Consider the following 24,034-nt stretch of genomic DNA (forward strand, 5'->3'; position numbering starts at 1 on the left):
GCGATGGGTTGGAGCCCCTTCCTGGGCTGTTCCCTGCCTTGTGCCCTTAGCCTCCAGGATAGGCTTCAGACTCCCTGTGACCCTGAATAGAATAAGTAATTTCATAAAATGGATAAGTGGATGGGTTTCGTACCCCCCGCTCAGTAGATTTAGTCGTGGAGGACCCAGGGGGTGGCATTCCATAATTCTTCAGGTGGCTGAGCCCCCTAAGGAGCAAATTCTATAATCAATCCTGTTGGGTATATCGTGCAGCTATTTTGCCCACGTAGAAAAAAAAAAAAAATAAAATAATTACTAGGGGTGCAACAATACATCGATTTGTATCAATATATCGATTCAACAGCAAACGATCCAATGCATAGATGTAACCGCATAAATATCGATACATGCATTTTTATTTTCTTGCCTGTTCCAGTATTGTTTTCATGATCCTCTCCGACGTATACATGGTCTACGCCCAATCGATCGCGACCTACTAGTCCATTGCAAAGGTAGTGTGTGTAGATCGTATGGCATAAAAAATAGAAGATGGATGACGTGTTCAACCGCGCCAGCTGCTACAAGCTACCGAGTCCCCTAGTTAGCCTCCAATTTATTTCTACTAAACTTAAGAAAGGGTATAAGAATGAATGGGGGAGCTGGACCAAGTCAGAAGCTAAAAACCAGTCACTTCCATACGGAATGGGAGGAGGACTGTTTTTTTATTTCCACCATGTCATATTCGAAGTGCGTTTGCCTCATCTGTCAGTCTACCGTTGCTATTCCGAAGAAGGGAAATGTGGAGCGGCATTTTTGGACTGTTCATAAAAACTGCAACATTAACTTCACTCCGAAAAGCGAGCTGAGAAAGAGAAAGGTGAAGGAACTAAAATCCCAGTTCAATTCAAAAATACTTTATTCATCCCAAAGGGAAATTAATAATAATAATTAATATTAAGGAATTGCACGCAAAGTTAATGAGGGGCGTAGCACACGAGATGGTCATAGGAGCAGGTCATGATGGTTATGGACATACTTTTATACTTTTTGTTACACTTTTGTATTTATCTGGAGAAGACTTGATTCAAAATAAAATTAGTCACCATGTTAATCTACATCCATCCAAAGTTTTTTTTTTTTTTTGCCTTATTGCACTTCATTTTGCTTGATTTATGGGACATACTTGACTACACTAGATTCTGTTTACAGTTTCCAATAAAATATGATAAAATGCTAAGTATATTTGCCTTTTTTAATTCATTGAAATGTAAATGATTGTGTGAAATTTCATCATTTCGACTACTATGCCCAGTATCGAAATGAATCGTATCGTATCGTGGGAATTTCTGAGGTATCAAAAAAAAAAATTGAAAAAAATTGAACTGTTGGCTTAAGGAATCAATATTGTATCGTATCGCGATGAAAGCTGTGATTTACACCCCTAATAATTACACTGCTGATTAAATGCATTGGTTTGAAAGGCAGTTGTTCACTATTAATAAAAATTCTCCAGTAACATGAGAAACCTCATAGAACACCTTTGTATCCTAGGCTGTTCTTATTAATTACCCTATGCATATATGCTTCTTTGTGTGATATCTTACTATGGTGTGTGGAGTCTGCATGTTCTCTCCCTATTGAATGGGTCTTCCCCCACAATACAAAGACATCCCATTAGGCTCATTGCATGTGTGATTGCCTGATGGAGAATAAACACTAAAAAACACATTTTTGGAAGAGTGAAGATCCTCTCCCCTTACCTTGAGCCATGCACAGATGTCCAGGTTCTCGTTGGTCCCCCTAGGTTCCCCCTTATTTGGATCAGTCTGAAGACGAGGGCTTCCAATCAGCTTCCAACTTGACACCAGACTCGCAGTCCGAGCCGAGCCCAGGTCCGGAGATCGATATCTGGGAGACTTTGCGAAACTACAAGTCTGGCCGACGACGCTGCTGGGAGACTATTGGCTGGTAAAGATCTGTGGCCAAACAACTGTCCTCCAAATTGCTGTCAACTTGAACTAACAAAACAAATTATTTTCCTTTCTTTTGGCTAACCACCGACTGTTAGTCCTCCTGGGAGAAAGGAAGTGCCGTACCTCACTGAGGCAGGCAGGGAGGCATTTGACCATCTATATAGGCTGTGGGAGGACCAGGTGAGAGCACTGAGCTCCATCATAACCATGGCTGTGCTACCCTTACCCCTCCTCAGCCAGACTCAGCTGGTGGCCGATCTGCTTAACATGCTCATCGGGGTAGCATCTGGCACCTTCCCTCTGAACCCGGTAATGTCCCTTTTTAATGATGCTTTCTCCAGTATATGGCAGTGTACTCTTTAAAAGCTGTTGTCCATAATCCATATCATGTGCTTGTGGCTCGCAGGTCAGCGTGCAGTTCGAGGTGCGCCCCGGCGTGTGCATTTCGGGCACGACACCTGAAAGCATAACACTTCTCCTGGGGGAGCTCGCTCAGTATGGCACCCACTACCTCAGGCTGTGCCACTTCTCCTTGCAGAGTGCCCACAAACGAGGCCTGGTCTTTCAGGTTACTCTCCTTCTGTTGCCTCTGTATACTTCTCCCGCTACTGTAATCATTGAGCTATGAAGATCAGGCTTTCCTTTCACCTTTCCTAGGCTTTTGCAGGCAGCCTGCGGCGGTACCTTCACTACTACAGAGCATGTGTGCTTTGCACCCCCCCCACTCTCAGCCTACTCACCATCGCCTTCCTCTTCCGGAAGCTGGGTAGGCAGCTCAGGTGAGCCCCCAGTGTTCATGCATGCCTCTGATTGGGTCCTGTAAGCATCGAACCTCAATATCTCACCCCCCTACTTCACAGGTACCTGTCTGAGCTTTGCTGTGTGGATGGGAGCATGGCCGCTGGCCAGAACATTTTCCCTGCGGTGAGTTGTGTCTATTTCCTTTGACTGCCTAAGACTTGTGCAAAGTACTATATATATGACCTGTTTTCTATCATTCATTATACTGAGAAAGTAGATATGTACATGTATATGTATGCGAAGACCTAGTAAATCAGAGTATTAAATGTGCATAAAATGGTTTAATTTCAAGAATTTCCCCGTGGAATCAATACAATTAATCTAAACAGATCTGTTTATTTCATAATAAGTTAAGTTTGATGTTATTTGCTTAGCATTCCGTCTGTTATGATCATACATTAAATGTGATTGCTTAGCATGTTTTTAAAAGTACATAACTGAGCTTGGTGTTGGGGGTGGCATAGCAGCACTGTGGTTAGTTAGATTAGGCCGCTTTGAGTTACATGTAAAATTTTATTGTTTGTGGGTGGGTTTTGTCAAATTTATGCATTGGAAACTCTTCACGCTGTCTGGTAGGCTGTTAGGTCTCATCTATAATGCACTATAAATACCTTCATAATGCAGCACAACACATCCTTAATTGTTATACTGACAATAATGGTCAGTATAACAATTAAGGGTGCTTTGTGCTGCATTATGAAGATATTTACAGTGCATTATAGGTAAGACTTTCATAGAGCATTCATAATGCATGAGAAATATGGCTATAATGTGTGATGCCTTTTTATGAATATTTATAGGTGTGTCTGTAATACTTTATGAATGTTGCAATGAATTATAAGAACTCTTATTAGGCTTTATGAATATGGGCTTCATAGAGAGTGTTACCAAAATATTTATATTATTATTTTATGATAGGCCTGTAAAGGTATGGAAAAACTCAAAAATGGGGCTGGAGTAACAAATAACAACAAATGCAGCATGTTATTTATTAGGAAGAAAATGCCTTGATATTTTCACAATATTTATTCACGAAAGTTGGTATATGTATGTTTGTTGAGCTCCATCAAAAAAGTTGAAATAGTACATGTCCACAGGAACAGGAACACCTCCTACATCTAAACACAATGAGGTGCTACAGCGTTGGTTTGTTGTTGGAGGCTAAAATGCAGATAAAAGGTTTTATTCGCATTTTTCATTTTACCAATCATAGCATATATAGGTGGAAAAATAATAGGGATAAACATTCCACATTAAACTCTATAACTGTCTATTATTTCTGTGTTTATTCAGTGGATCATAAACAATGAATTTCTATTTCAATTTCTTTCAGATGTTATAAAGTAATAAATAATAAAATATATAAAAATATAAAACCATGCATTGCTGTCTATCAGATAACTTCAGCAAGTTACTAAATCGATGCAAAATCAAAGATATTCATTTCCACCTGGCACTAACTATATATTCCTTCACAATACTAAGCCATAGAAAGGTCCCCAATGAAACCCCTGCATTCCTACATCATAGAGACTCTAATCTCAACATTTATAAGATTATATTTGTAATGCTTGCAAATTTTTGTATCAGATGAGATTAAAAATTGAGAAATTTCAATAGGCGCAAGCAGTTTTTCCTCATAAGAAGGATACCAAGACTGTATCAACATTTGCACATCAAATTATGATACGAGTAGCCCAGAATGTTTGAAAAACAAAACCATAAAGCATTTCTGGTCATGTACAGGTACATACAATGTAATAAGTCTGAAATCAAAGGGATAAAAAAACTCTCAAAAATGGATAGGGTTCTAAGGGTTAACACAGTACTGTGATTGGGTGTAAAACATTCTGCTTCAAAGTTCACATGTAACTAATAAGCTGCAGCTTATTTGTTCAATTTATATTGAAGTTTTAAGAAAAAAAATCCATGGTTCAAATTATACTGTGACACAAAATGTAGGCCACACTGCCTCGCCCCAAGATGATGCCTATGCTCCACATTTTATAGTATTTGTTGTTATGTAGTCTGGTTCGGATCCTGACTTGGTTTAGCAATGCCTTGGTCTAGGTCTTGTCTCAGTCTCACCCTACTTGGTCTAGTTCTTGTCTTGGTTTCGCCCTGCCTTGGTTTTGGTCTTGTTTTGGTCTCAATACACTTGGTCTCTGTTTAAGCGGTCTTGAGTGCTTCACTAGTTATGTGTAAGACAAATTTTCAGTGTGCATATTTGTAGTGTTGTTTATTCTTGTTATTATGAATAAGACAATGCAAAAGTGACTCTGTGTTAGGGCTGCAACTAATGATTATTTTGATAATCGATTAATCTGTCGATTACTTTTTCGATTAATCGGGGGAGGGGGGCCAAAAACCAATTCGATTTCCAGCAATTTTTAATAACCCTGTCTGTCTTTGTACAAAGGTTGTTTCCAGCAACTCGCATAAAAAACAAATGTATGCTACATTAAGAGTATACATTTTTTTTTAAATTTTGTAGCAGCTGAATCAATGTAATGAAATGAAATACACACAATCTTGTTTTATGAAGTGCAACCAGCATGGTGCTTTAGATAATGTATTCAGTAAACAGCACAGACTACCGCTGCTGCTACTAAGAATATTATTAAATAATTGTCTAATGTTATTTAATGTTAATATACATATGTGACGGGGACAGAGCATGCAAGCGAGTGTGTCTGCATTTATTACAGACAAAGTAAACATTTATTGCGGAGAAAAAGCCTTTTCCACATTTTACGCTAAAAATGCACCAGCTTGCACTCCCGTGAAACGCCATAGACTTTAGTGACTGAGCGACGCAAATAAGACGATTGGTGACGAAAAACCCGTGAACAGCAGGCGGCAAATTTAGTTTTAAAATGTGTCTGGTTGTTTCAGTATACTACGGTGATGAACTGTAAATAACATAAATAACATAAGGCTATTTAGTTTGTTTAATAAAAGGACAAGATATAAACCTGTTCTACAGGAAAGGTAGCCTTAAATGACTTATGTTGTGATCTAGCGCTATATAGAAAATAAAATTAATTAAGGTTCAGTGTCTTGCTCAAGGACACTTTGATGGGGTCAGGCGGACCCCTTTCTCTTTACCTCTACACACTGGTCTATTTTGTACCTTTGCACCTGTCCATCTCCACTCATCCACCTTCCTTCTTCCACACGCACCCACTCAGTTCTTTTCTCACACTCTGCGACCCAGGGTCCTAAATCCTTCCACTCTAGCGACCCCTTTTTCCCATATGATACATGGGGGACCGAACCTCCCACATACCACTGTTCCTGGCCAGCTGACAAACGGACAGATGCAGCAGACTTGTCTTCTGCCACATATAGGTAATCAAGCACAACAATCTCTCTCAGTTCTCCTGCATCCTCAAAATCCTTTATCCACTCAGCCCCTTCTCTTCCAAAGAACTGAGCAGTGCAATGCAATCTGTCAGGCTGTTTTTGTCCTTCAGCGATACAGTCTCTCAGGATTGTGTCATCCACTAGCCACCAAGCAGCAAAGTTATCTTTCTCTGATAAGCAAAACAGTCCCAAAGCCTCTGAGGTCACAATGAAACTGTCCTCCCCCAGTTCCACCTTCATCCCCAGCTTCCCCATTAAGTCCCTCCCCAGCAGGTTGACAGGACAATAGGGGGAAACTAGGAACTGGTGCTGACACACAATGGCCCCTGGGCTCCGTTCCACTAATAAAGGTTCTGTTTCTTCTAGGAATCCGGGGATTCCCGAGGCACAGATTATTTTTACAGTTCTGCCAGTGGTGGGGACTCCCGACACCTCCGCCTCTCCGATTGTTGTTCTTGTAGCTCCCGTATCCACAAGATAAGGGATTTCCCTTCCCCCCACTCTCAATTTAAGCAATGGGTTATCTGCTAGGCGTTGGGTTAAGGCGATGAACTGACTGTAATTGCTCTGCAATGTGGGCAGATGCTCTGCATCTGTATGGGTAGAGAGACGTCTCTGCCTCCATGAGTCTCGGGCAGACGGAGCTCGTCAGCCATGGCAGGCTGTCCGTCTAGGAGAAGGGAAAACTCTGAATCTTCTGAATCCAAACACCCAGCAACCATGCCCCTGCCAGGGTTACCAGCCCCACTGCCTTGTGGGTATCTCCGGGGGGAGAGAAGGCTATGGGAGTAAACCCAGACAGAGAATCCGGAGAGGCATCCCTAAGACAGTCTGGTGGTAAACTCTGCCATCATTCTGGCAACTCCTGCAGCCAAAAGGTCGTCAGTTGTGATGTCTTTACGTACCACTGTATCCCAACGGTGGAGGCTGAGAGATTGGGACCAGTGCAACGACCCTCCCACTTAAAAGCTCTCACGCACAGGTTGTTGTGCCAAAACTCACAAGTCCTGCGGCGATGGGCGAGGGACGAAGCGACAGGTAGCGGTTACTACTGGGAGTCGCAGTGTCAAACCTGCACGTAGGCGGTCTGTGGACCAGTGGTTGTTCTCTCTCCTCGAAGCGGGGCAGCGAGGAAGTTCAGCAGCATCCCAGGCGACTGAGCAGCCTAAACAAATGCCTGCCTTACTCACTAACTGGTCAGCATGCCGCGGCTGGCAGTTAACCCTTGAATGCGGTCGAAAACAAGGACAGAAAAAACTTATTCTAGGCGCATGGAATGTGTGCACCCTTATGGATAGAGATGATGCAGCGAGACCACAAAGAAGTACAGCCCTCATTGCATGGGAATTATCTTGCTACAGGATTGACATTGCTGCTATTAGTGAGACCAGACTTGCTGACGAAGGGTCGATCTGCGACCCCCAGGGTGGATACACCTTTTTCTGGAAGGGAAAAGCTGAGAACGAGGACAGAATTCATGCAGTGGGCTTTGCCATCCGCACTACACTCCTGCAGCAGCTCCCAAACTTGCCCACAGGCATCAATGAGTGCCTCATGAAGTTCCGCTTCCCCTTAGCGCCTTCACGCCATGTCACCATCATCAGCGTCTACGCCCCCACCCTCCACAGCCGTGAGGAAGACAAGGAAGCGTTCTATGAGAGCCTGAATTCCCCTTGTGAAGGACACTGGCAAGTGACAAGCTGATCATACTCTGTGACTTCAATGCCCGAGTTGGACGTGACCGTGAAAGCTGGGAGGTAGTGCTAGGTGCCCATGGTGTGGGGAACATGAACAGCAATGGGTTGCTTCTCCTGTCGAGGTGTGCAGAGAACAGTCTCACAATCACCAACACCCTCTTCAGGATAGCTAACAAGTACAAGACCACATGTATGCATCCAAGGTCCAAGCAGTGGCATATTATTGACTGTCATTGTCCACAGGCAGGATGTACGTGAGGTCCGTGTCACTGGGACCACCATCTGTTTAGGACTGTGCTCATCATCCGCATCAAATCGCATGAAGTCCAAGCTCAAGTGCCCAGACGTACGGGAGCAGTTCCAGTCCCACCTCGACCCCATGTTGACTACACATGGACCATTGACTGGTGACCCAACCAACAAGTGGAACCAGTACAAGCAGATGGTGACTGAATCAGCCATGGCTGTTCTAGGCCCAAAGAGTCGAGCCCATCAAGGTTCATCAAGGTTTGATGAAAACGATGCTGAGATTTGCAAGCTGCTGGAGGAGAAACGAAAGGCTTTCCTTGATTGGCAGAACAATATTAACTCCTCAGTGAAGCGTGACCGCTTCAAGCACCTGCAGAACAAGGCGCAAAGAGAGATCCGAAACATGCAGGACAGGTTTTGGGACCGCAAGGCTGACGATGTCCAGCGGTATGCAGACTCCAACAACTCTAAAGAGTTTTTCAGTTCACTAAAATCTGTGTACGAGCCACTCAGACCCACAACCACCCCACTCCTCTCTGCCGATGGGTCCACACTTCTGAAAGACAGGGAAGGCATCACTGACCGCTGGCGTGAGCATTTCTTTAACCTCCTCAACATGCCCTCTGCTGTCGACCCCGAGGCCCTTGATGCTGTTGAGCAGAAATCAGAACTTGCCCACCTTGACCTGTCCCCTTCTTTGGATGAAGTCAAGAAAGCCATTGGACAGACCAGCTGCGGCAAGGCGCCAGGCATGGCTGGCATCCCCGCTGATCTCTACAGAGCAGCAGGCCCTGAAGCAATAAAAGCATTTCACGACATCCTAGTCAGCATTTGGAAAGAGGAGTCCATGCCACAGGACTTCAGAGATGCTACTGTTGTTTCCCTGTTCAAGCACAAAGGTCCTGTCAACCTGTTCTTCACCTGTGTCCTCAACCATGCTGTGCGGGACCTTAAGAATGGTGTCTACCTCAAGTACAGATTAGATGGCTCACTCTTCGACCTCCGTAGGCTGAACGCCAAGTCCAAGACTCTCGAACGGCTTATCCTTGAGGCCCTGTTTGTTGATGACCGTGCTCTCATGGCACACTCGGAGTCTGACCTCCAAACCATTGTCAACAGGTTCGCCGAAGCTGCTCATCTGTTTGGCCTCACCGTCAGCCTCAACAAGACAGACATCCTCCATCAACCTGCTCCAGGATCCCCAGCCATTCCCCCCATGATCTGCATTGACGGCACTCAGTTGAAGGTCATCGATCAGTTCAAGTACCTGGGGAGCATCATCTCCTAAGATAGCAGGTCGTATCAGCAAAGCCAGTCAGTCCCTGGGCCATTTGCGCTCTCGTGTGATGAACCACAAGAACATTATGCTGACCACCAAGATCAAGGTATACCAGACAGTCGTACTCACCAGCCTCCTTTATGGATGTGAGTCTTGGACACCTTACAGAAGACATCTGAAGCAGCTTGAACGCTTCCACACGAGGGCTCTTCGATCCATCATGGGCATCAAATGGCAGAACAGGGTCACCAACCTGGAGGTTCTCGGCTGAGCTGGCCTCTGCAGCGTGGAGGCCATGATCCTCAAGGCACAGCTGCGTTGGACAGGCCACGTGATCCGCATGGATAGCTCCCGCGTTCCTCGCCAGGTCTTCTATGGGGCCCTGACTCAAGGCCACAGAAACACAGGGCGTCCAAAAAAGCACTGCAAAGACTGTATCAAGGACAGCCTAAAATACTGTGGCATTCCAGCAAATGAGCTTGAAGCATGTGCTGCAGACAGAATCAAGTGGTGCAGCACAACACATGTGGCCCACATTGCCTTCGAAGAAGAGAGCAGATAACCAACGCCAGGGAACGCAGAAAACCCTTGAAAGCAATGCCCCCCCACCTCTGCTGCTTCCTTCCAATGCCCTCACTGTCCTCGAGTGTGTACATTAGGAATTGGCCTCATCAGCCACACTCAGGCCCACCAACAGAGACAGCACAACCCTTGACATCTTCGGAAACGATGGTCAACCCGAGAGATATATATTTGAAAAGTAGACCGTCCAAGGTTTCTGAGGGTGTTTTTAAAATGTGTATATGACAAAAACTCGCAGAGTTATTTAAATGGTTTGGCAAAATTTCTGTCATATCCCGCCGGCGGGATAGCTGACTCCAGAGGGTTAAATGCGTTATTTTTGTAAGCTTACTGCAGTGAGCATGGAATGATTTAGGCTACAGTGTGTAAGAGTAGTTGTAAACGATAATTTGTGTCACTCGTACAACACAATAAGTAAACAGAAAATATAAAATGGCTGAAACAGCGTCATTAACATCAGCTACAGTAGAGGTGCAGAAAAGGTAGTATGAATGAAGTATTCCCAAACTTTGGAAGACCACGTGTGAGCCTTTTTTGCAGCGTGTTTCTCCAGAGGCTCCGGAGCTCTGCTGGTAGATGCAGGCATGTTGTCTCGTGCGTGGGGGGCGGGGCAGGCGGCAAATTTCCTTTGTGCAGGGTGGTAGGAGATGTCTTATTAATATTTATGAGAAAAGTGCTACATGATTGACCAGTGTATACCTTACAAAATAGTGTGGCACTGATAGCACTGGCGATATTAGACAAAACTATATCGGAATTCAGTCTATAATTGATACAGTTTTAACGGTGCCAGCAGTGAAACAACTAGCCAGCTTATTAGCGGAATAACTTTGTATTGGAAATGAAAACCATGCCGCAGGTTCAATAAATAAAATATTGTGGCTCTTGAGTGGCGAAGAGATCATCAGGTGGACAGTAAAGGTCAGTTATTAGCAGACTGTTTTATTGCACAATTCTTAAAATTACAGCGTTAACGTGCTCCCACGGGGATAAAGTACCTTCCCTTACAATACGTTTAGCTTATCACTTTGCATTGCAGTTACAAAACCTTTTACGTCGAATAATCGTTCCAGCCCTACTTGTTAGTAAACATTTGCAGTGTTGATATTTCTGTGTCATTTATTCTTCTGTTATTATGTATAAGACAATACAGTACACAGTAACAGGCAGGTCAGACAACTCTGATAGGAGAAAGACAAGACAGTGTGAGGTAGACCGGAGACAAAATGTGCCATGTAAATATTTTTTATTGATTTCACATGTGGCATGTGATGGAGATTTTGGCTCCTAAATATTTTGGGTTTAGAAGCCAGTGGCTCCTAAAGTTTTTTCTTTGTCTGGAGCCCTGCTGTGTCATTGTGGGGTTTCCTCTAGGTACTCTGGTTTCCCCCATAGTCCAAAACATGCAGGGTGAATTAGGGTTACCAGATTTTCCATAGATGTGGATGTGTGAGTGAACGGTGTGTGAGCGTGCCCTGCGATGGGTTGGAGCCCCATTCTGAGTTATTCCCTGCATTTCCCCCCATTGTTTCCAGGATAGGCTCTGGACCCCTGCCACCCTGCATAAGACCAGCGGGTATAGAAAATGGATGGATTAATTGGTGTTGATGGGACCGACCCTTGTCATACCTCATCTTTTCTCTCTCCTATAGGGTGTGAAACTCTTGTCCTACCTGTACAATGAGGCCCAGAGTAACTGCAGCAATGAGAACTACCCTATTCTGCTCTCCCTGCTGAAGAGCAGCTGTGAGCCTTACACAAGGTCAGTCATGTCTGTCCCCTTGATGCCGGCCTGACTCTGGTGGCTGCTGTGCTCTATGTGATCTCCAGCAGCAGTTATATTCAACTGCACTGAACAAAGTGATTTATCAACAGAATGGTTCATCATATTTTTCTGAAAATATTGTGATTGATATCTCTAAATTTTTGTGTGAGGTTGTGCCCTGCAATGGACTGGCATTCCATTCAGTGTCCTCTGTGTTGTGCCTAGTGAAGGGGTAAAAGGTTGGATACAGATAGATTTTTAACACCTTTTTTATATTATTGACATTCTTGTAGAATTATGAAAGAAATGCATGTGGTGTAGGTTAGAACAGAATGATTTCAGTCAGTATGTTTCAGTCGTGAAAAAAATCGAATTATTATGTTAGTGCAAATAAAACAGGACTTTTGAAAAAGTATTCGATCCCCCTCTGAAAAGCCACTGTATTTCCATTTTGCATCATTACAACCTATAAAAATCACAAATGCAGAGTATCACAGTGAAGTTTTATTTTTCTGTGTACATGTTTTGAAACATTTAGAGCTTGGTGAACTAAAAAATGCAAATTGACAGTCATGTTTTGAAAAATGCTGTTGAAAAAGTAATTGACCTCTTCACATGACACACAGTCAATACTTTGTAGCAGCACCCTTTGCGGCAATAACTGCTTGCAATCACTTTGGATAGCCATCTACAAACTTAACACATCTGGATGGAGGCATTTTTTTCCATTCTTCCTTGCAGAACTGCTTCAACTTGACTAAGTTTGAAGGCTTTCATCTGTGAACTGCAATTTTGAGATCACACCACAAATTTTCAATCGGATTCAGATCCGGACTATGGCTAGGCCACTGCAAAACCTGGATCTTTTTTTGTCAAACCATGCTTTGGTTAATTTTGCACATATTGTCCTGCTGAAATTGGTAGCATCATCCGAGTCCCAATTTGATGGCTGAAGTTTGAAGGTTTTCCATCCATTCTTCCTTCAAAATGGACAGGGGACCCAGTTCCTGTCCTAGGGAAGCAGTGCCAAAGCATGATGCTCCTGCCACCATGCTTGATGGTATGGTGTTTGCCAGATCATTGGCAGTCCCTTCCATCCGCCAGACAAATGTCTTTGTGTTGAGGCCAGAAAGTTCAATTTTGGTCTCATCAGACCAAAGTACATAACTCCAGGATGCAGGACTCTTGTCAAGATGTATGTTAGCGAAGTCTAATCAAGCTTTCAGGTGATATTTTTTAGTAGTGGCTTTTTTCCAGCATCTCTGCCATACAGCCCCTCTCTGTGCAAAACCGATATTCATGTGCACATCCACTCCAGCTACAGATACTGATCTTTGCAGGTCACTGAGAGTCACCTTAGTATTTGCTCTTACTTCTCTGACTAGTTTCTTTGACATTTTCTTTATTTTAACAGGGCGGCCTGTCTTTGGCCAGTTCATTATGCTTCCAGTTGTCTCCCACTTCGCTATGATGGCCTTCACAGTGGACACACTGAGGCTAAGGAGCTTGGCAGTCTTCTTGGCACCATTGCCATCTTTAAACTTTTTAATCACAGTGGTTCTCAAGTCATTAGAAAGTTATCTTGTCTTGATTTTTGTCAATTTTTGAGGTTTCACTAAATAAGACACTTATTACTGATTTCTAAGTTGTATGTTCCTAAGAACTGCCCTAAATAATCAATTATGGACCAGTCAACAAGCTAGAGGATTTATTGATTGATTGTTCACACCTGTTTTCATTAACCTCATTGCATTGTTAACAATCATACGGTCTCCAAGCTATTAGGGGTCAAATACTTATTCAACAGCAGATTTCACTGATATGTTTTGTTGTTGCATAACTTGATTTTCAGGATTTTTAGATGAAAATTTATTGTCCAAGAGGCCCTCATTTATATGTAACAGTATGAAACTAAAGATGCATTTTCAAAGAAGAATATTACAGGAAATTTCAAATTTGTCTAGGGTGTCATACTTTTTCAGCCCACTGTAAACTTGTTATTCTGACTGAAATCATATTAAGTCAACTTTCTCAAAGTCAAACTAACATACCCTGATAATGCGGTTGGGAGTCGATTTACTCCTGCATGTATACGTTCAGTTAGATCCAAACTGGCCTAGGTGCTCTGTGCATGCTCCGCAGTTTCCATTCCCCCGAGCTTTCTCCCGGAAGTAACAGAAGAAGCATGGAGCATAGCAGACGTTGCATAGTTGGTACACTCCAGGAGCATACAGCATTATCGTCTGCCTTTGGACAGCACCATAGCCGCAAGGAATAGTGTGCATCTCATTTGTTAGAAAAGCACATCATACAGCATGTACGAAATGTACAGTGCTGTAAAGCTGTCCAATTCACCAATTGACTAAAAGCCACTTTTCCACTGCACCAGGCAACTTGCTTTTGGTACTGCAAGAAATTACCAAAGGTGCAGTACTTCAAGCTGTTGGTCTTCCACTGACATAAAAACTTGTATCTGCGCCAAATGACATCACAACACAAGGCAGGGTATTTTCTACTGAATTCTAAATTTGGCTGTAGTATATTAAAGGGCTGGACGACATGCAATACTGACATGTTATGCACATGCAATTCTTACATCACTAATCAGCTAGATTAGAATCAGGCTTTTTCTTACCTGCAGTTCAGTATGGATATTACAGCGCAGGGAGTTTTACATAGAAAAAGACTCAAGTTTTGTAATTTTAATGATTATTCCTTTTCAAGATTATCTAGTATATGTTTAAAAATCAGCTTAAAGTTTGCCTCTACTGCTTTTGCATGAGTGCTGCATGCAATCTTCAAAACATTCATAATCATTTTCATCCTTGCTGTTAACCCTTAGGAGTCTGAAGGTGTTTTGGAGCCCTGAAGAGATTCTGACATGTCCTGACATTTGTGTATTTTTCAGTTACTTATAAACATATAAATGTCTAAAGTCTGATAACATTGTATTCAGCAGAAACTGGGCTACAATAATATATGAGCAGCATGTATGTACAAGTCTTTATATTGGAGAAAAAAATAGTTATGCGTGATTATTGAAAACAACAAAAAAATAAGTCACTGAAATTAGACCACAAAACACATTCATGACATTTGTGTACAAGACTTTTGTGACCTGGATCTTGTAGTGTAGAGGTTTTACTTCAAAATGATGTGACAATCATCTCACTCACTCATTTACAGAAAACAATACATTCATTTAAATTTTCTAAGACACTTTTTGTTTAGAAAGGCCATATGCGAGGAGGTGGGAATGCTCATGAATAATGCTGTAGTTCACACCTGAGAAGACAAAGACCTGCATAATGAGCTGTATAATTACCCCTTTCAGTCAGGTATGGGACAGAGGAAAGTGCTACAAGAAAATAATTTGAGGACAGAAACATATTTCTTGGTTTGTGGTTTATTTAGCATGCATGTCCCGATGTGAGGTGCTGGTGAAGGCAAGGGTGATGCAGACACATTCCTAAAAACAAATAAATAAAAAAATGTTAGCATCTCAAACATTTACACCCGAAATGTTTGTGCTAAATAACATTACCGATAGCAGTATTATAGGCTAACCAAAACGGAGCCAAATATATATTAGCAACCATAATCTAAAGCTATCCAAAACGAGGTGAAATACATTAGAACATTTACAAACATCTGTAAACTCCATAAGGCATTATCTTAGCCACCAGGAAACAACATGTTTGCTACATAAGGCAGCATGTTAGCAGAGTTATCTACATGCTACACTAACCTATGTAAATGGCATTGAAAGCCAATGTTTCACATAAGCTGACAAAAGCTAGCTGAAGTGAGGGAAATATTTACTAATATTAGTTTAATATTATCAGAATAAGAGTTATATAAGACTTAATAACTTACCCCAGGGCTGTCAAGTTTTGAAGACAGGCAAGAGTGACATTCCACAGGATGCCTTTTCATTGGTTGTTGTGTTGTATTTTACCCAGATAAAATAGTACTATTTTCTGATTGGCTATTGTGTAGGCCCTTTCTTTTTTTTTGATTGGCTGGTAAGTGACAGGCTCTTGGGGCAAATCTTGTCCGACTTCAACGTCATGAAAGAGGCGTGTTTCCGACGGGAAGCAACGTTTTTCTTGACGTTTCGTGACGTTTTCATCCGAGTTCCGACTTGGAGAGAAATAGTCGAACGCACCATAATGTCACTCAACTCAGAATTTCCGAGATCCGAGAGAAAAAAGAACGCACCATTAGACTGTATGTGTTTTTAAGCTGGGGAGCGTGGCCTTGTACACATGCTGCCCAGACTGTTTTCCGTGTGAATGGCTGTGGGCGTGCCCTGCCTCGGGTCATTAGCAGATAATGAAGTGCGACAGATATTCTGTGCCTCTCCTTGGTTTCACATGGATTACATAAACTGAAAATATTTATTTTTCATTTAAATTGCTTTATTTAAAGGTAGACACTTTAAGCTTTCTATAGATATATTTCTCATGTCTGTCTGTGCAGTATTCGCGGAGTTTCAGTTCATTTTAGTGACGTGTTTCAAAAAGATTTTCGCGGAGACTGAGACGGCTGAAAGCGCACCCTGTTTCTTTTCTTTATTTTACAAAAGCACAATGTTTTGTAGATATTGTGAGTATACATGAATAAAAGTAGACCCTTTACAGATTCAAATGATGTACTACACTTACGTGTATGATCAAACATGACGACGCATTTTAAGTTCTTTTCACGGTTACCAGAAAAAAATGCAAGTGTCCCCGCCGGCGGGTCCGCCGACTCCTAAGGGTTAAAATCACTTTTAGATGGGTGTGTGAGAAATTTGATACACTCTCGATGATTGATTTCCTCTCCCATGCTTGCATAGTGGGACAAGGATAGTAGTCCAATTAAATGGCCTCATTGAGCTATAACCATAACTTGACTTAACTGTGCCTGTAAATGTGCTGACTGTTAACTGCTTGAGCAAGGCCCTTAATCCTAACCCCAACTGCTCCAGAGACTGACTCTGACTGGTTCTGTTTTCTCAATTGTAGGTCATTTTGGATAAAAGTGACTGCTAAATAAATAAATGTTTTGTCAGTATTTGGACTTATTTCAGTTTGGTCAGTCACCCTTGTTGTTACAGGTTTGTGTCTGACTGGGTGTACAGTGGGGTGTTCCGGGATGTTTACGGAGAGTTCATGATCCAGGTCAATGATGACTACCTCAGCTTTCGAGGTAAGACCTTCTGGCTGGCTGAATGTTTACTGAGAGTTAATGGTCCAGGGGTGTTTCTCAATTTGCATACTTGACCATACGTCTTCCTGTTTTACATAATTTTCAATTGCCCAAGACCAGTTCCAATATTCAAGAACAGAAATACAGAGGATGGTAAAAATCCCCAGATGTCGTTCTTGGCCCCGCTCCAAATATTAAGGATACATCAGTTGCATCCTTGCCAAACGAGATCAATCCCATGATTCAGTTTGTTCTTGGGAGGCAAGTTAGCAAGACCAGTCTTGCCAAGACCACAAGTATGATTTTTGCATTCTTGATATTGAGAAACAATCCAGGTCAATGAGGACTACCTCAGCCTTCAAGGTACGATGGCTGAATGTTTACAAAGAATTCATGTTCTAGGTAAGTGAGGATGACCTCAACGTGACATAGGAGAATGAGAACAACCACATCCTTCTAGGGTTTCTCTGTGAAATCCTGCTGATGTGTACTTTTAATCTGAGTGATGATGTTTTTTATTGTTGAGGATGCAGTATAGTGTTGGGGGACGATGTCAAGCTCAACATTCTGCAAATTCTCCTGCATTCTGGCTGACCCTGCGTTGTGACCCATTAGCTCTGTGTGTCTCATGGGGAGCAAGATCTGATGGGTGGAAAAAAACATTTCCCCAGGAGTATCAATAAAGTATCACTACACACTATATTATATAGTTACTAGAGCCTGAAGTTTGATTTTTATATTAGCTCACCTTTGTGCTTTCCTCACTGTCACATATCTTGTTTATCTACAGACGTGGACAAATTTGTTGGTACCCTTCCACAAGACACAAAAGAAACACAACTATCTCTGAAATAACTTGAAACTGACAAAAGTTGAATGGCATGGCTTATTGTTTATTCCATATTTAACACAAATCAGACTTTGTTTTTGATTATTGATACAGCTGAATATTTAATATAATTAAATTAAACAAATGAAAACGGCACGGACAAAAAAGATGGGGCCAACATGCGATCTCTGTACTTCACAATGAGACATCTGTATTTGCCAACTGGTACTTTGGCCTACTCTTAAGGGGCAAACTGCTCAAGCTGTCTCAGGTTTGAAGGGTGGCATCTCCACACTGCAATTTTCAGATCTTTCCATAGATGTTCTATGGTAGGGGTCGGCAACCCTAAGCACGCATGCCACATCTGGCACGCGGAGGAATTTCGGGTGGCACGCTGACGATGATCACAATAGAGACCTGCACTCCCGCGGGAGTACTGCGGGACCCGCGGGACCCAACGCACCGAGTGCGGCGCGGGACAAAATTTGATGGGTGAATGCGGGTGCAGGCGGTAAGGTCCTCATGTATGTGCGGGTTGCGGGAGAATAGAATTAATCGCGGGACTCCCGCAAAATGGAATTACCTTAAAATATATTTATCTACTGCACAAAAGCAACAAGAACGACTAAATTAAAGGCTAACGCTCTGAAGCAGTACTAGGCCAAATGCTTTTCTGTTTGACCACTTGAGAAATCAACGTTTATTATTATTTTGTTTCATTGCAATATTATTAGCCTATTTCTAACTGTTCTAAGTGTATTTCTATGTTCTGAAAAGCTCCTCGTTCGTGTCCATGTTCATCATTCCATTTAATTGAAATCAAATAAAACGAAACATATGTTTATTTTCCGTTTCTTTTTTATATATACTCAAAAGGGAAGCAAGTGAAACAAATAACAGAGTAGCGGGAAGAAGCGGTAAAAATAAAACTACTTTTATGTTTACCTGCGGGAGTTTGCGGGCGGGAGCGGGAAAAAACTTGAATATTGCGAGCGGGAGCTGGAGAAAATAATATATCTTTTTTTGTGGGAGCGGGACTGAAAAATTCATCCCGCGCAGGTCTCTAGATCACAACCCTAATTATTAAATACATTTTTAATAATTTTCAGACGTCTTCCATGATGTTGAAATGTCATTGGCTGTTGCTTGGCTTGTTGCTTTGGTTTGACTACTCGATGGTAGCCCCCGTCGTTAACATGGCACGCGGACTAACAAGAAAATATATAATTGGCACTTCATGTCAAAAAGGTTGCCGACCCCTGTTCTATAGGATTAAGATCTGGGCTCATGGAGGGCTATTTAGGAATAGTCCAATGTTTTTTTTTTTTTCTCAACCATTCTTGAGTGCTTTTAGCTGTATGTTTTGGGTCATTATCCTGTTGGAGGACCCATTACCTGCGACCTGAAGCTTTCTGACACTGGACAGTATGTCTTGGTAGTCTTGAGACTTCATTGTGCCCTGCACAGATTCAAGGTCCACCGTGCCAGATGCAGCAAAGCTGCCCCAAAACAAAACCGACCCCCCTCATGTTTCACAATAGGCATGGTGTTCTTTTCTTTTAAAGCTTAAATTTTCCTTCTGTAAACATAGAGCTGATGTAACTGGTCAAAAAGCTCCAGTTTTATCTCATCAGTCCAAAGGACATTCTCCCAGAAACTTTGGGGCTTGTCAACATACATTTTGGTAAATTCCACTTTTTTATGTTGTTTTTGTAAATAGTGGAGCCCTCCTGGGTCTTCTTCCATTATTGTTCAAAATGCGACTGATGGTGCTATCAGAAAGTGACGTACCTTCACCTTGGAGCTCAGTTTTAATGGTTTTGGATGGTTTCCTTGGTTTTTTTGTCTACCATCCGTACTATCCTTCTGATCAACCTGGGGTTGCATTTCCTCTTGCGTACAGGTCCTGGGAGGTTGGCTATAGTCCCATGAACCTTATACGTTTTAATAATATTGGCAACTGTGGTCACAGGAACATGAAGCTGCTTGGAGATGGTCTTATAGCCTTTACCTTTAATGTGGTTATCTATAATCTTCTTTCTGAGCTCCTCAGACAGCTCTCTCCTTTGCTTTCTCTGGTCTATGTTCAGTGTGGTGCACACAATGATACCAAACAACACAGTAGCATGTTTTTTCCTTTTAAATAGGCTTAATGGCTGATGAAGAGCTTGACGGCACCTGTGTTATTAATTAAGGTTAAACACTTAGTTTGAAATATGACTATAATGCAAGGGTAAATAGTCTCTTTAGGGGTACCAACAAATCTGTCCAAACTATTTTAGAATATCTTTGTAAAATGAACAACAAATCATTTCTTTTAGAATTATATTGGTGTACTCTACCACATACTAAAGGCATGCAGCTATACATTAGACAATTGCGTTTAAATTAATCACTTTTCAGGAGAAATGAAGCAGTTTCAGTTAGCTTTTGTGAAATGTAATCTACAAATACCTGATTTTATTTTACTATGGAGCATTGTGGCTCCATATGGTTTTCAGCAGGTTTTATCTGTCTTTGTAAACTTTGTTAAATTCTCAACCACTATTGGCAAGAAGTGAAAGTGAAATCATTAATCAGATCTTCCAGACAGTACAGTGGTACCTCAGAACTCAAATTTAATCCGTTCAGAACTCCAGATCGAATCTTAAAAAGTTCGAGTTCTGATCGAATTTCCCCCATAAGAAATGATGGAAAACCAATTAATTGGTACCTGTCCCCCAAAATTTACACCTAAATGTTTTTTTTAGCATTTAAACACAAAATGAACCAGATAAAACAAGAGCATATACTGTACTAAACACATCTAAGCACATTTATCAAAACAGTAATTTGTAAAGTAAGAAAATAAATGTATCCAAACAATGTGTCCTGCCTGATCATCCGCTCCTTCCGCGTGTCACGCCCCCTCATTAACCCTGTGTGGAATCCCCGTGTGATCAGCTGTTTCTGGTTGTTTTCATTAGCCCTCTGTAGTTCGTCCGCGGTTCAGTTTGTTTCCCCAGTCCAGTCATTGTATTGTCCGTCTGCGTTTTGCCTGCAATCACCTGTAATTAAACCCTGTATTCCCCGATACGTCTGCGCCTTTGTCTCCGTTCCGTCTCCACTCGGCACAACAATATTATTATAATTAAATGTATTAATGGTTTATTATTAATATTAAAATAATGAATAAGAAATCTTTATTTTAAAATGTATTTGTAAAATGTATTCAGTTAGTGTAAACATGCACGATGCTATCACAGCTAATGTGAGGCTGAGTGAGACTGAAGCATTACCCTTTGATTCCGCTGAGAGACGTGCCGCGTGACTCATTTCCTGGCGCATACAAGTTATCTTAGGTCGGCGTTCACGGTTTGAATTCTGAGATTCAGATCGAGCTCTAGGTATTTTTTTTTCTGAACTGGTTGGTTCGACTTTTAAGAAATTCAAGTTCTAATGAGTTCAAGAACTGAGGTACCACTGTAATGTGTCAAGATGGTCTCCTTCCCATTTTCAGACAAGAACTTCTGGGTGCAGGGGTACACCCTGATCTCTCAGAATGTTGAAGAATGTGTTCCGGTCTTTCTGCGTCACATTGCCAATGATGTGTACGTCTGTGGGAAAACCATCAATTTGCTGAAGATATGCTGCCCCCAGGTGGGTATCCGGAGTCAGTGCCTGCATCACAAAGTGATATTAATCATTTTTGGAAATAACATGTAAAATATACTATGTAAAATCATTTCTGTGTTGAGGGGGTGGCGCTGTGGTTAGCATTGTTGCCTCAAACTTCTGGGACCAGGGTTTGAGCCTCCCGCCATGGCTCCATGTGTGGACACTGATACATCACAGATGAGCTGTTTTTCATACTACATGAACTTGTCTTAGCAGACCATTTTTCTAATGGCATTGACATTTGAGTGGTGTGATTGACTTTGCCTTTCAAGTGGAGTTGAAAGTTACTTTGGCATATCTAAATCTGAAGTACTTAGATATGTCTGTTTTTAAACTCTACATGGATTGAAATATAAAGTCATATATTCCTGTAAATAGGGAATAAATGCAAAGTTTTTTTTGACCCTGAGGTCTATGAACGGAGGGATTGATTAATATGATCTGCACACAGGAGATTTAATAACATCCTTGGTACATTAGATTGTGATACTACACAAAGGGGCTACACAGTACACTGTTTTTCACCTGTTCAGTAAACTTTCTATAAATACTTGTTTCACTACTTGTTAGCCATTTCTTTGTGATTTTTTTTTATCAGTTATTTCTATCTTTTTATTTTTCATGTTCTCACTTTCACTGAAGTTAAACAAAAATTTTGCTGAAGCCACTGGCTTGCATTCATATGCATATTCCCGTTACAAGTTTTTTCTTTTTTCTAGTTCCAATATCATTTTCTGTCCAGTTTTTTTTTTTTTTTTCTTCTTTATGGATTCTTTATAGAGATCAGAGGTTACATAAGTCTTTTTCATTTTTTTGTCATCCTTCTATTTTCCAACATTTAAAGAATCTATTTTTTTATGGTTTCTCTGCATGTATTAGCATAATTACTGGAAATATATTTTTTACACCAAGCCACATAGAGGTGGGGAGACTTAAAAGGGCATGCATTTCTAAATATCACATATTTTGGATGCAGTTCCAAGTGGTGTGCCAGTATGACCCTGCTAATTCTCCCCACCTCTGCCCCTCCCTGACTACAGCATTATATCTGCTGGTCCGAGCTGCCTTTGCCCCGGATTGCTGTCACCTTCTCCTTGCAAGAAGTGGAGGAGATTGAGCGTGACTGTGCTGTGTATCGAGGCCGCATGGAAAGGATTGCCAAGCAGAGTGCCCTCAGCAGGGAGGAGATGGTCTGTTGTGTAATCCTTGGAGTGTATGGGGCATGGTGCATACCACAGAACAAGCATCTCAATGTCATGTGTACTGTGTTTGTGGGGTTCTCTTCTTGTTTGATAATATTGTGGAAGGCCTTAACAGGACAATTAAAATGGGTGATGTAACCTTCTGTGTTCTGCTCCAGACCCTGCATGCAGAGCAGGCTCGACAGGAGCTGATTGTGCAGGTCAGAGAGTCTACAGCCAAGACTCTGGAGAACATTCGAGGTAGGCATTGTGATGAGCACGGTGCCAGACCCAGGATGTAGGGGAAGTGTTGCGGGGAACATGCTGGATGAGATGCTCATTCGGCAAACCCCCAGTCCCAGATATATGAGGCAGCAGAGATACCTACTGAGTCACTACACCACCCTGATTTGAAAATACAGAATAAAATAAAATTGGGATTGACTGGAATATTATATTTAAAGTGATACTATTTAAAAAGCTGTTTTAAGCAGCAGATTAAGTCAGTGAAAAGCAAAACATAAACCCACCACATTATCCTGGATTATATAAAATAGTCTTGTTGACTATACCCATCAGACCAACCTCAGTTCTCAAGGGATGCAAAAGCCTCTACTGTGCTGAGAGATAGGATATCTGAAGGGAATCAGGTCATTAATAGATGCACCATCAATGGCCTACTGGCAATGACTATATGGGAGTTCTTCCTTAGCAAAGATTGAGAAATTTCTTAACTAAAAAATTGTGTTTTAAAAAGATGTTTATGAAATGAAAGGCATGCAATTAAACTACAGCCTTTAAATCAGATAAACTCAAATAAACCAATAAGAAGCAAGACTTCCCAGATTTCTCATTGATGTCTTGGGGCTATAATCGGCATTACTAATTTTATTAATTGAGTCAAGCTTGGAGGCTTTGTGGTACTTGTTGCCTCATACCTCCACGGCTAGGGTTTGAATCCTATTTCCAATCTTGTCAGTCAGCACTAACTTGAGTGTCCAATAACTGCCTTGGTCCTTCTTTTCTAACCCTGCAGGCCGCCAGCTGTCTCAGCATCTGGCGGCAGAAGCCAAGAAGAGGGAGCTTTTCGAGGAGCTGAAGGAGCACCTGGAGCATGACCAGGAGGTGAGAGTGTGACACAGATGCTTTTCGCCTGTGAACAATCTTGAGGACTGTTACAATCCCAGGTCTAGGTCTAGGATTAACATTGTTATTATTTTGGGTTAGGACCAAAAACACCACAGACACCAAAACATAAGATAAAATAGAAAGTTATGCTTTTATTAACGCGTGTGGCAAGTAAAGTGACGAATGACAATACCTAAACGGCGGGAGGCTATAGGCGGCGTCAAAGAAAAGAAATAAACAAAAGGGTCTAAATAACCTACCTATCCATTTAATCTCCAAAGGAGAACTACTCAGTCCTAACCAAAAGTACATAGGTTACACCTGCCCCTAAACTGGTGTGACTAGACATTCA

At 41.8% G+C, this 24,034-nt stretch overlaps 1 protein-coding gene across 2 annotated transcripts in view; it reads left to right on the top strand.

The window, feature by feature from the left end:
- tubgcp6 (tubulin gamma complex component 6) overlaps positions 1 to 24,034 on the top strand; it is a 75,978-nt gene that overhangs the window by 3,896 nt on the left and 48,048 nt on the right. For both annotated transcript variants that reach the window (XM_072709859.1, XM_072709860.1), the window contains 11 exons: positions 1,784 to 1,947; positions 2,048 to 2,261; positions 2,359 to 2,520; positions 2,610 to 2,731; positions 2,813 to 2,876; positions 11,579 to 11,688; positions 16,796 to 16,887; positions 21,216 to 21,355; positions 22,414 to 22,563; positions 22,734 to 22,815; positions 23,591 to 23,679. In XM_072709859.1, coding sequence (XP_072565960.1) covers positions 1,784 to 1,947; positions 2,048 to 2,261; positions 2,359 to 2,520; positions 2,610 to 2,731; positions 2,813 to 2,876; positions 11,579 to 11,688; positions 16,796 to 16,887; positions 21,216 to 21,355; positions 22,414 to 22,563; positions 22,734 to 22,815; positions 23,591 to 23,679 — 1,389 coding nt within the window. The remainder of the gene's footprint in view (positions 1 to 1,783; positions 1,948 to 2,047; positions 2,262 to 2,358; positions 2,521 to 2,609; positions 2,732 to 2,812; positions 2,877 to 11,578; positions 11,689 to 16,795; positions 16,888 to 21,215; positions 21,356 to 22,413; positions 22,564 to 22,733; positions 22,816 to 23,590; positions 23,680 to 24,034) is intronic.

The sequence above is a fragment of the Paramormyrops kingsleyae genome, chromosome 3, assembly GCF_048594095.1.
Source record: "Paramormyrops kingsleyae isolate MSU_618 chromosome 3, PKINGS_0.4, whole genome shotgun sequence".
Lineage (NCBI taxonomy): Eukaryota > Metazoa > Chordata > Actinopteri > Osteoglossiformes > Mormyridae > Paramormyrops > Paramormyrops kingsleyae.